Source organism: Carassius auratus, linkage group LG44F, assembly GCF_003368295.1.
Source record: "Carassius auratus strain Wakin linkage group LG44F, ASM336829v1, whole genome shotgun sequence".
Lineage (NCBI taxonomy): Eukaryota > Metazoa > Chordata > Actinopteri > Cypriniformes > Cyprinidae > Carassius > Carassius auratus.
The window spans coordinates 1,290,564-1,309,067 of record NC_039298.1 but is presented as its reverse complement, the minus strand read 5'-3'; the positions used below and the strand labels follow the sequence as shown (position 1 = coordinate 1,309,067).

General features: G+C 36.9%; 1 protein-coding gene across 2 annotated transcripts; it reads left to right on the top strand.

The window, feature by feature from the left end:
- The first annotated feature begins 630 nt into the window (after positions 1–630).
- On the top strand, positions 631–17,840 carry LOC113068282 (protein tyrosine phosphatase non-receptor type 2). 2 transcript variants are annotated; one of them, XR_003279502.1, is made up of 11 exons: positions 631–848; positions 1,835–1,925; positions 2,023–2,123; positions 4,687–4,785; positions 5,675–5,812; positions 5,966–6,175; positions 10,374–10,535; positions 10,628–10,824; positions 12,274–12,375; positions 15,280–15,413; positions 17,170–17,840. XR_003279502.1 is itself a non-coding variant. In XM_026240960.1 (10 exons), exons 1-10 carry the CDS (start codon positions 792–794, stop codon positions 17,192–17,194), a joined length of 1,182 nt encoding a protein of 393 aa, XP_026096745.1. In that variant the 5' UTR covers positions 631–791; the 3' UTR covers positions 17,195–17,840. The 2 variants fall into 2 exon arrangements, 1 of the variants encoding a protein (XP_026096745.1); XM_026240960.1 differs by lacking the exon at positions 15,280–15,413.
- Positions 17,841–18,504: the final 664 nt, after the last annotated feature.

Below are 18,504 nucleotides of genomic sequence, written 5' to 3'. Positions count from 1 at the left end.
CGAGGTGTGTGACTGACTTTAGCCTATTATTAATTATATTACTAGTGTGGATCCCCCGTCCCCGTCCACCCCCGCCCTGCCCGTTCCATTTGAGAGAGACCCAGAGGTGAAATGTCGCACGCGCCTCTCGCCCCACTCCCTTACACTTCTCACACAACACAAAGCTTCAGTGGATATTTTCAGCAAGCAGGGGCGCCGGCAGCTGCAGAGAGCGCCAATTCCACACACAGTGAAATGATATAAATGACGAAAAACCGCTTCGCGACACAGAGGATTTTTTGTTTATCTGCTTGTGCTGCCGCCCCCAATGTGTCACGAAAAAATGACGCCCCGGGCGGCTGCCCGGTTCGCCCGTGCCTAAAACCGCTACTGCACTTGAGTAAAAAAAATTATTACTTTTTACACCTCTGGCAATCAAGTTGCCCAACTAAACCTAAACTCCATCAGTGACAGAATGGGAAAAAAAACTTGGAAGAAAGCAGGCTCAGTATATTGAAAATATATATGAGAACCATGTCCAACCAAAATCAAATCATTGACAGCTGTTAAATATATTTTCGTACCGCTCTGACATCTTGAAGGCGCTCTTATACTGCGCATGCTCAGACGAGCAGCGCTCTCCAAACTGCGCATGCGCGGAGACTGAGATTCTCGTCGCAAATGTCAGCGACGCGAACAAACACCGACATACTCTCTCAGCAGTTCAGGACAAGAAATGAGTGATTTCTACAGCCGTGACGTTCATTCTCAATAAAACATACAAGCTTAAAGCGAAAGGAACTGACGGAGACATGGAGCAGGAGTTTGAGGACATAGACTCAGAGGGCCGCTGGCAGAATCTTTATTTAGTAAGTGAAGCTAAGACAGCTAGCATGCTAATGAGCCACGCAATCTACATTTAGCTGTGAGAGTAATGTCTTTTATCTCCTTGTCGCTTTTTAAACTTTAATTCCCTGTGCTGTCACTCTTCTCCTTTTGACTGTTGATGAAACTGGATAAAGTGAAAGTGAAGCTGTGAAGCCGGGATGTTATGGTTGTTGTTCTGTTGTAAACTTGTGAGTAAACTGTAACTTAAGTTAACTGTGGCTCAGAATCAAGTGAACCGACTACATACACAACACGTTTGAGCATTGTAGAAAGCACAGTGGTCATAAATTGGACAACCTGATTGAAATCGTAATGTATCTTAACTGACCACATTTTAACGTGACATTAATGACCAAAATGCTGTATTTGTAGGCAACACACACACAAGGTTTTTAGACACAGACATCTTAAGACAACATTGAAACACATTCCTCCATTTATACGAATAACAGCTGTTCGCTATTTTGATTTATACACATTTATTTACTGTAAACAGCAACTGTTACGTTTTCCTGTTATCACTGATTGAATGTCCTGAAAACTGAAAACTACAGGACAGCCTGTTGAATAAAACCTCTCTGTAGTCTTATTTACATTTACTGTCCTACACACACTGAAACATTAAAGTATAAACATCTATTAAAAGGATATCATGTTTATAGCCCTCATTTAATAGTTTTATTGAGTGCTGGGTGAGTTTGTGTGTAGCTAAACAAACAACATGTAGCTTCCTTGATTTGTTTCCAGTAATATAATGTTACTACTTCTGGGATTAGTTCCGTCACAATTGACATGTTCAGCTAATTTCTCTTAAAAGTGCTTTTCCTGTTCTGCGTTTTGCAGACTCTGGCGTTTAACTGAAATGAAACTCGATGAACCTAATGAATCAGTAATGACCCGATCTATCTGTTGTTTTGAAACCCTATTCCAGGAAATACTCAAGTGTTTGAATGTTTTCCTTTCCCAGGAAATACGCAACCAATCACACGAATGTGCTTTCAAAGTGGCCAAGTATCCGGAGAATCGCAATCGGAACAGATACAGAGACGTGAGCCCTTGTAAGTAACGTGGGATTAGGAGTCATCTCTTGGCATTGTAATGCAACTGGTCTGGTCTTGCGTTTGACATTGTTTCACTTTTTCCCAAACATATCAGTTGACCACAGTCGGGTGAAATTAGAAAGCACAGAAAATGACTACATCAATGCCAGTCTGGTGGTAATGGAAGAAGCCCAGAGAAGATACATACTTACCCAGGTGAGTGGACACCACCCAGACCACTAAACTTACCCCTGGAGCGCCAAGGTCCTTAAATTGTCTTAAATGCAATTAAAAAAAAAAAATAATGGTTTCCAATTTCATTAAAATAGTCATTTGAAGTGGTCTTAAATTTAGGAATGTAAAAATATTGATCACAGCATGGCCTAATGTGATTATTAAAATTCATAAGAATGTGATTGAATTAAATAAATGTGAGCATTGCTTGTTTAAAGTCAAAATGTGGTGCTGTTGTAGATCACAAATCAATGAATAATGCACATTTCTGCCAAGTGATTGCTAATTATCTACTGTTGGTGAATCATGATGGTGTTTACTTTATGGTGTTTATATTGTAATGTGTTGTAGATGTTTACAATTTGTGAATATTTAATCTCTCTTATCTTTTTAAATGAGCAGCAGGATATAGTACAGCATAGACCGTTCAAAATAAGACTCTTATGTATTTAAAAAAAAAAAAAGATCTGAGAAAAAATACATGCATTTATCGAGGTAGACATGCCTCTTTATAATAAAACAAATACATGTCAATGCAAAGACAGCATTTCATGTCAGCCAATGATCATGGAAATGAAATACTCAGGTTTATATACACATGATTTGTATTTTCTTCATTGTACTATGTACAAGAACAACAGGAGATACTACTTAAAAATCTTACCTTACAGACCGTTTCAAGAAAAGTTGTAGGTCATACGTGTGTGTGTGTGTTATATGCCAATCCATTCATCAAATGAAGGTGGCTCTGGTTTTTAGACATTTCTTTGTAATTATTTTTTACTGGCTGCCAGAAGAGTTAACATCAGTTTCTTATCTTTATCTTATTTCACCCATCAAAAGAAATTAGCCAAAATAGCCAAATTATTATTATATATTTATAATAGATTTATTTAAATATTTGTAATATATTTATTAGCCAGATATAAAGATTCACAATTAAAACTAATTAAACTAACCTTTTAAACCCTTGCCCAAACTCTGTTAATTTCTGACTTTGCCAAATATATGATAATTGTTAGCTTTCCTATCCCCACATAATCTCCAGCAGATTTCTGTTTTGGCGTAATAATAAACCTAATAACATTCTTCCAACAAAAGTCTCTCCATATTGCTGAGCTTGTAGATTTTTTTTGTATCTTACGAGATTTTTCCACAATCGTCATCTGAGATATTCATATTTCTCTCCCTCCTTCATTCGTCTTAAACATATAGTGTATTATCAGGCACTGCTTGGAGCTTTTCTGTTCCTGTTGCATAAAGACTAAGAACATTTTTAACACATTCAACATATAGATTTTACCAGCACAATAATCTGTTTATAGCCTTTTTATAACCACATTATCACTGCATCAGCAAAATGAAATGATATATTTGTACTTAAACCGACCTCAGTTTGTACAGTCAAACCAAAATGTATTCAGACACCTTCAACATTTCACACATTATCACAGTTTATTCACTATAGTTTAGAAAGTGGTTATAAAATATCACAAAAACTCAGAGTGTGTCAGAACAAATGCATCTTTATAATATCAGATAACACTTAAGCAAAACGTGGTCAGGTCAAAGTGTCTGAATCATTTTGATCCTAAATATATAAGTTTTTTGGGTATAATATGACACAGTTTACTTTATTTTGTTATCCTCACTTACATAAAATTATGATAGTGTCCTTTACCCACTAGTAAAAAAATTAAAAATAAAATTGACTCATTCTTTATATGAATTTGTATGATTAAATGGGTTTGTTCTCTACGGTATTCACTTTATTTGTGCAGGTCTTAAAATAGGTTTTTAAAACTGCATAAAACCTGGAGCAGTGTATTTCAGTGTTTATGAGAATTGAGAATGTGTGACCAACAATGAAACTAGCTCTCAGATGAATATAAGGAGTCAGGGAAAGAATCAGTCATAGGACTTCCATAAATATTTTCAATTCTTTTCAATGATAGAAAGGTTTTCTTTTGACGTCTGACTAATATGCCTTAAGCAGAGTATTTTTTTTTGTCTTAAGTTATTTTCAGTGTGCTAATACCAGGGACTGTCCCCTTATAGAAACCTGCGGTGAAGTGCTCTTGATCAGGCACACAGAAAACAGGATTGTAAATAACTGGTCAGCTTTTAGTTAAACTCTTATCAACACCATTAAGTTACTTTTACTCCATCTCTGGCAGTTAGTTTACAGAGATGTTACTACAGGATGATGTAGGCAGGGGGTAGGTTTTTACAAATGTCTTACAGCCAAGCTGTGTGGGATGCATTTCGAAGGTCACACGCTCTCAAATACATTAGTCAGCCATTTGAGATGCAGTTTTGGTTTGATATTTGTTAACAAATGTGTAGGTGTGCCAGACTGTTTGGCATTACATTATTTTTGCGTGGGTAACTACTGAAGATGTGCATGACATGTTTTGAAAATCAGCTAGAGTTTACTCATCAGTGAGTGGTCAACTCGACACAGTTTTCAAAAACACAATTCTTGTGACCATTAGGGCCCTTCCCTACTACTTGTTCACTTTTTTGTGTGTTTCTTTATTGTCAGGGTCCTCTGAGAAACACCTGTGGTCACTTTTGGCTGATGATCTGGGAGCAGGAGACCAAAGCTGTTATCATGCTCAACAGAGTAATAGAGAAAGGCTCTGTAAGTGTAATTGATCCAAACCTTTTCTCTTTAAAAGCACCACTCTAAGAGCGTCAGCCTCCTCACTCATTCATACTACAGTCAAATGTAAAGTTTGTCTCTTAGTTCATATTAGAAAGTACACAAGTAGCATATCATTAAAGAATTTATGTATGTGTAGAAGTGTTTTTTATTTATTTTTTTATTTTTTTTATCATTGAATAAATTTTAAATATTAAATGAAAAACTAGCATAGTAATAAACATAGAATTAATAAAGTAACTACTTGTAAATACATATTTAAAGTGCTTAAATGACTAAAGCTGAAATAAAGCTAAACAGAAAAATATAACAATAAAAATAAAGCACTTTTTTTTTTTTAAAGCTTATTCAAATGATTTAAACCAAATGCATAATGCAGTTTATACATGTTATGATGATCAAGATTTAATGACTGAATTTAAAATTCATAAATGTTTGATATTTGCCAAGGGTTCTTTCCCTTTTAAAAATAAATTTGAAGACCTTTTTGAAATGAATGCAAAGATGGTCTTTCTAAGATTATCTTTCTTTATCTTCAACATCTCAGATCATCTTTATTTGTCATTGACCCTCTTAATATCACTTCGTGTTGGGTGGTAAATGCCATTAGTGAGTGTAACTGAAACTGTCTTGGTAAAAATAGATTTTTGACAGTTAAATTAAAATAATCATCAAATGTTTGTGGACTGTAGATTGTGCACTGACCTCAGCAGTCAAATCAGGCTGTTTTCACAACATCTTTACCAGCCTTTTGGTTTTAAAACAAAATGTTCATATCAGGAAGTTATTGGCTTTTATTGCTTAGTTTTAAACAAAGGAAATATATTTTGCTTTTCTTTCCGTTATTTCTACACATACCTTAATGCAGGAAAAGTGTGCACAATACTGGCCGACACAAGAAGAACGAGAGATGTCGTTCCGTGACACTCGATTTGTGGTAACACTAGTGTCAGAGGACGTAAAGTCATATTATACCACCAGAGTGCTGGAACTCCAGAATGCAAATGTAAGTTTCACTCATTGAAAATCACAATCTTGATCACATTGTGCTGTCTGATGTCTTCTCATGCAGATTTAAATTGCAGTTCTGGACTTCAGTGATACTAATATTCTGTACAATTCTTGTCTGTTCTGTTTTTTTGGTAATGTATCCACGTAGACGGGGGAGACAAGAGAGATCTATCACTTTCACTATACCACATGGCCTGACTTTGGCGTCCCAGAATCCCCAGCCAGCTTCCTGAATTTCCTGTTTAAGGTGCGGGAATCTGGCTCACTCGGGATGGATCATGGTCCAGCAGTTGTCCACTGCAGTGCAGGAATCGGCCGATCGGGAACATTCTCCCTTGTCGATACTTGTCTCGTCTTGGTGAGTGGGATCTTTAAAACGAGGAGCCTGCAGTATATATATATATATATATATATATATATATATATATATATATATATATAATTATTTTTTTTTTTTTTTTTTTTTAAATGTAGTTGTTTTTTTGTTTTTTTTGTGACTTCTTAATGGCAAACCCTGTAATCAGGAATTTTTCTTCTGTCAGAGCAATTTATAGTTTTGCTGTGGACTGTAGGTCACTGAAAGTCAGATTTTTTTATTATATGAGAACAAATAAGACTATAGACGGTTTCATCAGGCGCACGTGCCTGGCCCTAAGTTAACTTCCGGTCTGTGTTGTGTATATCGGTCTGGCTAGTGGTGCTGTCTACAAACGCAGTTAAAGTTAAGGTGATGAGTAGACTGAAGTTGGGCTCAGGTGGTTGTGTCGTGGGATGTGTTTCCCATAAATGTATTTATTTGTGGAGACTCTCCACGTTTTTAAAACTAAACGATTTTCCTAAATGCTTTGTTGAATAAACATGAGAACGTACTGTACGTTTAATAATAATAATACTAATTCCTTAAATGTATGTTTAAATATCAAAACGAGGCATGGGTGTTTTTATATCGCTGTATTTCTGAAGGAAGACTTGCATGTTATATGCCTGATAAAGCAGCGTTTGTGAGCGTAGCTCCGCTTTGTTTACAGCTGTTACTGGGGAAACCGCTATTTCTCTCGCTTTAAAGCATCTCCTGCTGGCATAGAATGAATTTGCATTTCCATAATGTCATTAAGTGATATACAAAGCAAACATATTTTGGTTGTTATCAAAAAACAATATCTACTCTAGAGAGACTAGGCTGTTGTTATTGATTCTATTTGGAAGTCTACCGGAAGTAGAGTTAGGGCTACAAAAGCGCACATGCACAGTAACGTTTGTTTATGTTGTTGCCGTTGAAATGGTCTATATACTTCTTAAGCTTTTTGTAATGTCTAATTTTAAGCATTTTAGCTTTTATATCAACATCCAGTCAAGTGTGTTCAGATTGATGATGGTAGCATTTTTAGGGCACAAACCACTAGGGGCGCATAATTATTATTACTAATATTATGATTATTTCAGGGGCTTTTTCATTGCCCTTAACATGCTCCAAAACTTTTGAAACTTGGCACACTCGTTGTAATCTGTGGCCAGACAGTATTTCAAATGGGGGGGGGGGGGGGGGGTCATCGAGGGGTGTGGCTCACTGCTTTATTGGGCCCGTTTTGAGGGGCTCTGTAGCACACACCATTTGACTTACAGTCACCAAAATTCATAGACATACAGATCTCATCAGGCCAACAACTTTCGTACTATATGTCATTAGTTCCGCCCAACAGGAAGTCAGCTATACTGGGTTTTGTGAAAAACACGCATATACATGTGGCCAAACTCGGTTAGCATGATCTCAAGTATGTGGATATTTTTTTTTTTTATTGGAAAAATCAGGCTGTGAATTAATGCATAATCCTCCTAGGAAAATCAGTCAATTCACACCAAACTTTGAATGATGTTAATATGCGAACAGATTTTTGGATATCTTTAATGTTGTTGCCATGGCAATTTATTAACGTAACAGTAAAAAAAAAATAAGTAAAGAACGTTTTATGTGTGGAGAACAATTCTTTCTGAGAAAAAAAAGCATTAGATATTTCAAGCTGTAATATTAAGGTTGTCCACTAGATATGGTCATAGTATATGAAATCTTTTATGCCTTATCCTCTTTCTGCTCTGTTTGCATTAGTTAAATTGACAAACAGATACATGGAATAAGCAAATATGTACTGTACTGGTAATATAGTTTTATGTAATTATTTCACAAATGCTTAATCATTAAAAAAATTATTATAAATCATAAATCAAACTTTTTGGAGCCAGGGTACCCTTACAATGGAGAATATTTTCCAAAGACCCTCTCATAATTATCCAGTGTTTAAAGGGTTTAAAGGGTTCACTTCCAGAATAAACATTTTCTGATAAATTACTCGCCTCCATGTCATCCAAGATGTTCATGTTTTTCTGTCTTCAGTTTGAAAGAAATTAAGGTTTTTGAGGAAAACGTTCCAGGATTTTCTCCATATAATGGACTTAAATGGGGACCATTTGGCTGAAGGTCCAAATTAATTTTTTCAGTGCACCTTCAAAGAGCTCTACATGATCCCAATTGAGGATTAAGGGTCTTATCTAATGAAACCATAGGTCATTTTCTTAAAAAATATACTTTTTAACCACAAATGCCAATTTTGCACTAGCGATGTGATGCACGCAAATTCAGGTATGACGTTAACACATTGGAAAGGTCACACGTGGTTAATTATTTGTCTATGTACTCCGGTACAAAAAGTTAGGGTAGGGCAAAAAACTCCATCTTATTTTCTTCTCCAACTTCAAAATCATCTAACATCGTTGTTTTACATTATATTGCGTTTGACTTTCTTTGCACATTGGATTGTGTAAACTGAGACAGTGACATCACGCGTGACCTTTCCAATGTGATTATTTAATGCGTGAAGTTGAGCTACTGCAAGACGATTATTTGTGGTTAAGAAGATAACATTTGGTGAAACATTTGGTGTCTAAACTATTTTTTTATATGTAAAGAAGGCTTTGTACTTCTCTTGTGTCTGAATATCTACTTAAAAACGCATGCTTTACGGTACAAAAATGGGTCGGGAAAAACACCACAGCATGGAGATGCTTGCACCAACTGGCACAACCTATGTATTGGACAACAGACAAGTTCAATTGAGTCACTGAATGCTATTTGTATTTTAGCTTTCTCATTAAATTTGATAATGAGGAAGCTGCAATGTCAAGTTTACAATGCTAGAACTGATATGTTGTGTGCGCACAGAAGGCACCAGTGTTGTGAAGAATTCTTCACCCCTGCCAGATTATGCACCCCCTTGCATTGGTAGGTTAAGGAGTAGGTGTGGGGGAGGGGTTTGGATTAGGGGTGAGGTTAGGATTAGGCAATCAGTTAGTGACTTCAACGAGGAGGTGCGGAATCTGGTGCAAACATTTGGATTATATCAGCTGTGCTCTTATCTGTTAAATAAGAGTAAGACATCATTCAAAGTGGTCTGTTTTATGGGTAACTTTAAAATAACAGTGAAACCATGTACTTTTGTAAAATAAACTAAGCAAAATGCGTATGTCATCTGTGAACTTCTTCCTGAAATTAAGAAAAACTCAGAGATACTGTTTACTTGTCAAACAGACATGAGAAACATATTTATAGAAACCATTAAATGCCAGTTTATTAAGTGTTTATGTTTTGCTTAGGCTATTTGACATTAAATGCATTATATAAGTCCTTTTGGAACATAATGTCATATTTCAGAAGATTAAGAATATACGACTTTGAAAACCCAGCACACAGCGGTGTTCATCTTATAAGGATCTCCATCGCAAGCAAATAATAGCCTTTGCAGATTTGCTTTCAATTCAGTGCAATACTATAGCCCCGTTTTCAACGCTACTGATGTTCTTAAATGTTACAACTCTGAGTGAACCGCTTCAGACGCTCAGCGCGTGCGGCAGGGAACTGAACGACTCATTCAAACTGATTCATGAACCAATTCACTTGTTTGCCAATTGGTTTGATCAAGCCTTTGAACAGAGTTGACTCAAAAGAATGAATCATTCGCCAATGGGCATCGCTCATTGTCCAGAGAAAAGTAGACGGCGCGTTTGGAATAAACTGAAGCAATAACATTTATTGCATTAAGATAAAGTAACGAGAGGGGCGTCGCCCACAGTAACGAAGTAAAAGTACAGATTTTCCCCAAAAGATTTACTCAAGTAAGAGTATAAAGTATCTTTAAATGTACTCCGAAAAGTATTATTTACCCCGAAAAATTACTCAAGTAAATGTAACTCGTTACTACCCACCTCTGCTGCTGTGCACTGTTTTCTGATGTCATCAGGGTGGAGGTTGCACCAGTGGCTTGGGCCCGTCATTACTGCATGCAGCTATATTTAAATATTGAGTTTTTCCGAAATGTAAACCTGTTGGGGACAAACGTTTTTGAAGTAGACCGTGAACTGTGATGCCACATCATGAGTTACACTTGTGGTATTGTGTTCTCACGAGGTTTAGTGCATATATTGTTCTTCTTTTCTGTTTGTCTCCCTCTCAGGCTTAAAGATAATTAACCATTACTTTACTTTTCCGCTATGACTGATGTGTTCAGTTGGACAAAAGGAAAGACACGTTGGAGGTGGACATCAAAAAGATTCTTCTAGACATGAGGAAGTATCGGATGGGTTTGATTCAGACCCCAGACCAGCTGCGTTTCTCCTACATGGCTGTCCTGGAAGGTGCCAAGTACATTATGGGAGACTCATCTGTGCAGGCATGTCATCACCAGAGTATTTTGAACAGACTTATTATTAACTGCTAGACTTACTGTGTTTGTGTTTATGCTGGTTATTTACGTGTGTGCAGAAACAGTGGCGAGAGCTTTCCAGAGAGGACCAAGAGCCCATATCCGAGTCTCCCCCACCGCCACAGCCTCCTAAATGCACAGAACGCTACAACGGCAGCAAGCTTTCTCATCTGGAGGACGGGATGGACCCAAAGACAGGAAAGAAAACCGGCCTAGAGACCCCCAATAAAGAATCAGACAGAGATGCTGGAACATAGTATGTAGCAAGACACTCAATTTTGCTGTTTCCAAACTTGCATGTGGCCAGTAAAGGCCATTCATCAAGCATGATTTCAGATGCTGGATTTAGTTGCCAAATTAATTCCAGCTGCCAGATGCTTAAACATAGCCACTAGGTTAATATAAAAAAACTAGTCTGACCAACTCAGAGTTAACCAAGGGGTGGTCAGTCTTACTTTTCGGATTCAAATGAGGCCAGTCTACTTTTTATGTAAATGACTTAAAAAAGTTATCACAAGCCTTCAAGAAAAAAAAATAAGACATACTTGTAAGACTAGTCTTACCAGTTCCTGTAACCAGTCACAGGATTATTGTACCATTTTTTTAATGTTTTAAAACCGCTGGATTACTGAGATGCTTCTATAATGGAGCGAATCTCAAAATCTGTCATTTCACCATAAAAAAATGACTAAGAATTATACTTTAGAAAAGAAAAGAAAAAAGGGGTGCTCCGATTGATCGAGTACGATCACTATCGGCCGATAATCATGTTGGGATGATTGATCGGCGGTCTCTAAAAAGGCAGATCTCAAAATAACGATCTCAAACTGCTGTGAGCGGTTTGACACGACATGCAGCCGCACCGTCACAGTCACAGTCCGTGCTGCTTCGCCTCTCACGAGTCACCTAAGAGGGGAATTGACCCATTTTAAAAAAAGAAATTCAGGCCCTGAATAAATTTCTAAAAATCCTGATTGGACTATCACTATATATAGTTATAAATGATAAAAAGTAGGCTTTAAAAAGATTGGTATCAGCACATACTGCTTTCGGTGATCGGCCTCAAAAAAAGAAAAGAAGGTATATTTTAGAACCATTACCTTTTTGCATTGTTTAGTGTTTATTTAGTACACTTTTTAACCAAACTCTCTCTACTGTATTTCTAAAAGCTCATTTTCATTTCAGTAATGCAATATTATTATAAACTATGATATGTGGAGGCATTATGATAATGAGAATTTAGGAAGAAATGTGCTCAATTGACAAGAAAATAATGTCACCATGCAACACATCTAAATGGTCCTAAAACAACCTTCTTTTTTCATGCTAAATATTTTTTCTAATTTCCTTTTGATTTTGGGGTTAAATGTTGCGATGAGATTCACACAATTTGTGTCATGAATAGATCTTTTTTGTTTATATTGATTGCTTTTTTCTGTTGCTTGTTTTGTTTTACTTTTTGTTTCTGTCGCTTGCTTTTAGATTTTTTGTTTCTGTTGCTTTTTATTTTTTGTTTGTCGCTTTTTTATTTTTATTTTTTCAGTCACTTGCTTTTTTGTTTCTGTCGCTTGCTGTCATTTCTGTTTGTGCAGAGTTTTGTATTTAGTGATGACAGACAGGAAAAATGTTTTTTTTTTTACTGAAAATGAGACTATGTAAGAATATCACATTTTCATGTTATATTCACTGTTTTCTCTTTTTCCAGTGGTCGCAAAAGACAAAGAGACGACAAAATGTCCAACCCCAATCAGAAGACCCAGAAGCAGACAAAACCCAGGATAACCGACCCTGATAAGAAAAGAAAAAGGTGAAAATATCTGGTCTGTCTGGATGGAGTGTGATTTTCTTGTGGTTTTTTTTTTTGTTTGTTTTTTTTTTTTGCTGTACTTCTCATTGACACGATGAATCATTTCAACATGTCTGTTCATGTAGAAGTAATGTATAATACCACATATGCCTCAACCCACTCAGTTCTCATAATATCACTTGTTGTTTAGTGGCTCAGATGCTCAGGCCTCACTAAACTGAGTTACCATTTAGTCTTTGGGCCATTGAGAGATTAAGCCATTTGTCACCAGGATATATATATATATACACAGGGGTTGGACAAAATAATGTGAACACCTGGGAAACAGGCAATATTTCTTTAAGGTGTTTTACCACCAATTGAATGTGGCACCGCTTTCAACCTTATTAGAATAGTCTCCATTTAAATGTTTGTCAATAAATCATATTCCAGTTACCCTCGAGATGTTGAAGGAACTCTTCGAAAATATCCACAGTGGTTTAATAGTTAGCTGATTGCCAGGTAATTTGTCTGGCCATGTTGCTGTTCATCTTTGTGCTCCAACAGACCAAGTTTTATGATCACGGCACCATCTTTTTCACATTTTAGCATTGGTGCCTGTGTTTAAAGTTTGATCAATTGCAGCTCTTTCCTGGATGTGTTGGCTTAGCAGAGTTTTTGAGGAAACGGGGTCTTCGAAGTGAATATTGGGTTTGCAATCACTTTGCTGTTCTTCTTGCTGATGAAGTCTTGTTCACGGTCATAATTGTTCTTGAAATACCAAACAATTGGGCTGTTAAAGTTACAGATACTCTTGCTAAACTGGTTCCCATGGTTTGTCCTGTTGGGAACGCTTATGTACAACCTAGAGAATGTAGACGATGAAAGATTATTAGGTTTGTTTTTTTCACTGTATCCTGCACAATTATTATTTTATTTTTTCCTGTAGTAATGGATCTTCACATTATTTTGTCCAACCACTACACTAGTGTTTCTTATCCATGTTGTATTTTGGGTCAGTTATAGCAGATGATTTAAAGCCCCTGCAGAAGCAGTGCAGTCACACCAGTGAGGATCAGTGGACAGCTATATCATTTCTGATATGTGGCATCTGCCCACAAAGAGGTTAATTTTATTTGAGGGTCAGTTTCTTTCAATTCAATTGGCATCTCTAACGGAGACTGAAATCTCAGTGAAACTAAGAATAAAAACAAAAACAACAAAAAAACAGTGTAAACTGTCACATAACGTCACATTTTTCTTTGTAAAGCCATTATAGTAACGATAACTATAACCATGGTGTTGAGGCAGAAATAGTCCAGTGTTATGACATTATTAATTTAAGGGTTTGTACAACCTTTTGAGAGACAAATTCAAGCACTTTTCAGTTTAAATTATATTTTTAATGGGATGATCAAAATATACTTTGTGGTAAACAAACGCTTGTTTAAAATGTGAAAAAAAGAAAAAAGACCACTATTACCAGTAGATCACAGTGGAGGAGCACTTATTGGCTATTTAGTCATTCATTTCCACTTTTTTTGCTTTATATTTTGGCATTATAAAATCACTATGATAAAGTATCAAATCATCAAGAAATGTAATTTTGTCAAAATTCTGCTCTTTTTTGTGTGTGTGTATGTGTGTGAAATAAGAAGTCACAAAGTGCCTCAAAACAAACTTTTCTTCAAATTGCAACTGAATCACACATAAAGCAAGTATAAAGCACTTATTTTATAATAACTGAAGTTGTTGGTTAGTTTCACATATTACCATAGAAGAATAACGGTACATTACACAAGAGTACAATATACAAATGATCCATATAAATTTAGATTTTACTGTTGTTAATAAATCATCAACTCGAGCTAAGGGAAACAAACTTAAAACTTGTCCGTCTGAGATTACATGAAGAAACTGAGACTGACTAAATCCAGAAGAACTGCTGATGATGTCTCCAAGATGCTTCAGGAAACCTTCCCACAAAGCTGCCTGAAAAACTGTGCGACAAAAGCAGTTTTAAACAAAGTGTGGAGATGCCAAATGTTGAATTTAACTGATAAATAAAATCTATTTATGACATCATTTTTGAAAGCTTCCAGCATTTTTAGTGCCTAAAGACTTTCAGTCGTGTGGCTTTGTAGGAAGGTTTCTTCAGATGTCTTGGGAGTCGTCACAGTTTAGTCTGTCTCAGTTTCTTCATGTCATCACAGACAGACTGATGATGGTCAGATGTCAGATCTCTGTGTGAAGCACCGGCTGCTGTCAGACTCCTCGCTAACATTAGCTAACTGCTTTAGGTAAAATGAATTAAGAATGAACAATATTTCTTCAGCTTTCATTAATCTAGTATTGTATGGTTTATTTTGTATGTGTGTACAGTATCCCCCGTCGTAAATGATCTTAACTGGTGCATGTGACAGAAAAAGAGGGCAAGAATTGAGAAAAGCAGTCAGTAGGTGTGGACACCCTGATCTAAATCGAGTGGGTTAGTGGGATGATCATCGCTCTCATGGCCTGCTTTAGAGCTTTTTAGAAGATATTTACATTTTGACATTTTCACAAGAAGCTGATTTTCCCCTAAATGCTCATTACTGAAACACAAGGATTTATTTGAATAAAATAAATTGAGGTAAAACAAATAATATGGGGATCTGTGCATAAAACTGTACTTTACAGATGTCCTTCATACATATGTCACTACCGATTATTAGACTAATGAGAATTTAGGGATAAATTAAAAAATACATGAACATTGTTTTTAAAATGCTCTTAACTTTCTTTAGCTAATATGTCTTTTATTAGTATCTGTTGATCTTTGGGGTGAAATATGTGAGTTTGAGAACATGCCGGTCATGTTACACATGAACAGCGAGCAGCGTCAGGTCAGCGTCTGTGTAATTGTGTCTTGTATTGTGGTTGCAGTCTGGGCTGTATTTGCTGTACGTGACACAGCGAGTGCTGCCCTGTTGGGAAACCTCCCCAGTGAGGCAGCAATGGCGCATCTGCGGGATTTTTGTAAAGACAAGCTTGTCCGGGCTCTTCAGAATCCTCCGGCTGTACGTGAGAGTCAGACTCGGGCCTTGTGTGCGGTGATATGCTGCTGTTCTCATGGCCATGGCTAAGACTAAGCTTCAGCATGGTGTTATGGTTTTGCTTTTTTCCCAAATTTAGAAGACTGCTCTCTCTATTGAATGAGATTTAAAGTGTGTTCACAATGACTAATATAAATAAAACCTTAAGTCTTTTTAGGGGTGTAGATGTGGTGGAGATCTTGGCACAGCCTCAGTTCAATAATACTTGGATGTCTGTGTGTGTGTGGTTTGCGTGCAGCACTTGTATGTTTCTGCAGACTGAGCTAAAGAGTGTGTTTTGTTTGGTTAATCGCGTGTCACCTAAAATAATTTATTTCTTTATTTTTCATCTTTAAGTTATTTTAAGTCTGCCATTCTGACTAAAATTCTGCATGTATAACAAGATTATTAAGCCTAAAACGTCTCACTTACCTTCCTGCCCCGCATTTATCACACTCAAGGTTTGCCGTATTTTCTTTTTCGCACCATTGGAATTGCAGCAACTTTGAAATGATCCCACTTTATAAGTGAAATAAATAAGTGAAGTGACATTCAGCCAAGTATGGTGACCCATACTCAGAATTTGTGCTCTGCATTTAACCCATCCGAAATGCACACACACAGAGCAGTGAACACACACACACACTGTGAGCACACACCCGGAGCAGTGTTCATCATTTATGCTGCGGCGCCCGGGGAGCAGTTGGGGGTTCGATGCCTTGCTCAAGGGCACCTAAGTCGTGGTATTGAAGGTGGAGGGAGAACTGTACATGCACTCCCCCCACCCACAATTCCGTCCGGCCAGAGACTAGAACTCACAACCCTTTGATTGGGAGTCCAACCCTCTAACCATTAGGCCACGACTTCCCCACGTATTTCTCATTGAGTAAATGTGGATAAATATCAGTCAGGTGGATAACGATGGACGACGTAATCGAAACCAGTGCTTCTCAACTAAAGCAAGCGCCCTTGATAAATGTGCATTTTTTAAAAATGTTTAAAATAGTTATATCATTATAGTCTTAAGTAAAATGCTTAAAAACACATACACATAAAAAAAAAGAGTTTGTTTCACAGTAGTCATAAGAGCTTGGTCCTTATTGACCGTTAAAGGTGGGGTACGTGATTTCTGGTAGCCAATGTCTCCCCACATCATGAGTAGACACGCCCCTTACTGCTGATTGGCTACAATTGTTTGGTACTCTGCCTTACTCAGTTTTTTTTTAAACACACACCCCACCTTTAATGCCCCTGCTGCATGGTGGACATTAACTGACTGTTATTACTGATGTATTTGCGCTGGATGCAGTATCGATCAACATGTTTAAAGTTGCATGCGTGCAAACGTGAATGCAGAGTTACCTCTAATACTGTGTTATTAAACTATTGGCGAGTCCGAGTATTTTAGTACAGCTTTGGAGTGACATTACTGAAATATGGAGATTCACAGAGAATTGTTTTCGAATTGCATTGTGCTGTTCTGAATCATGAGGTGTTGGCCTAGTTCCCAGCCTTTGATTCCTGCAAAAATGTCTTCAGCCTTCAGTTATATTTAACACAGTCCTTCATGAGACATCGCTTCAGTTCCCACTTGTCTTTCGGAGCTCAGAAGCCCAAGTCTCTTCTAGGGAAGTTCTGTTTTGTGTCATAAAGAAAGAGCATGCAGGTTTATGGGCGAAGGACATTAACACTGTGATTGAAATATGACATATTTGACTGTGATTTGTGATTGTATCGACAGAGCGAGAACAACCAGTGACTCCTAACTCCATGGCAACCTCAGCGAGAGATCTCCATCCCATAATGCCCTCCCATCCACCCCTGTGTATGAACTCTTCTTTGAACATGAAGGTTTCTCCACTCCGAACAACAGCACACACCAGCACTATATCTGTGGATGAAACTGTGATATATAGAGGACAACGCATCGCCATGGTTTGGATTGGTTTTAATTTCATTGGACCTATTTAGTCTTTGTTTTTTTTTTGCTTTTTGTTTTGTTGGAAAAAGCAGCAGGATCTGAAGTAGGTCTATGCATTTATAATGCTGTTCATACATTGTATTTTTAGACTACTTTTTTTCAGAGGCAAAATGAAATGCTCTATTTTTTATATGAAATTACTTGAAATTTCCTATCATATCTACAGGGCTTGTATGCTCAAATCCAGTTTGTGAGATTGATAAACGATGTCTTAAGCTGAAGAGTGCTCACGTTGTGTACATAGTGTACCTTATGAGATGTAAAAAAAAAAAAGAAGAAAAAACTGATTGTACAAAATGATGAACAGACATTGCATTTGGTTACGACACAGCGAACAAACCAGCAGTGTCTGAGTGTTGAACAGTCTTACTTTTCTTTATCCAAGAGTAGGATCCATGAATAAAACTGCTATCGTTTAGTTTCTGTAACAGTGTGTTGTGTCATTCACTTTTCCAAACGGTCACACACCAGGCTACAGTGATAGCCATTTAAATCTTCCTGTAGACCTAACTAGCTGTACTGTACAATATTACATAGTTTCTCTCGGCGTTTGCTGATTTTGTGTTTGGAGTGAGAGTAAAACTAGTGTAAGATGTGTCCAATTCATAATTCACCCCAAAACAAGACTATGTTTGAGGGCTTTAAGCCTTTTAAACACATTTTTAACAACATTTCCGGTATTTTAATGCAGTAGCAGTCTTTCCCATAAAAAGATTTATTTGTGACATTTGACTTCATTGAATAAACATGAGCACTGCAGGTTTCAAAATCAAACTACGGTGCGGGTGTTTTATCTGAATGTGTATCTGAAGAGAACCGACTGTCTTCAGAAAAGTTTTGATTACATATTGATTTAATCTGATAAAGAAGCGTTGATGAGCGGAGCTGCTTTGATTACAGCCGTTACTGGAGAAACCGCTGCTTTTTTGCACGGGCCTGTTTTTTATATAATGTTTTTCGATTTGCTAATTATCAATATTTAAAACATAAAATAAAGATCCGAAGATCAGCATTTATCTGAAATAAAAAGCTTTTGTAACATCATACACTATACCATTCAAAAGCTTTGAGTCTGTATGATTTCTTTTTTTTTTT

Coding starts and splice junctions, on each gene's coding strand:
- LOC113068282 (XM_026240960.1), top strand. CDS start 792: ATGGAGCAGGAGTTTGAGGACATAGACTCAGAGGGCCGCTGGCAGAAT. Junction 6,176..10,373: donor TCGATACTTGTCTCGTCTTG/GTGAGTGGGATC, acceptor TGATGTGTTCAG/TTGGACAAAAGGAAAGACAC. Junction 12,376..17,169: donor CCTGATAAGAAAAGAAAAAG/GTGAAAATATCT, acceptor TTGTATCGACAG/AGCGAGAACAACCAGTGACT.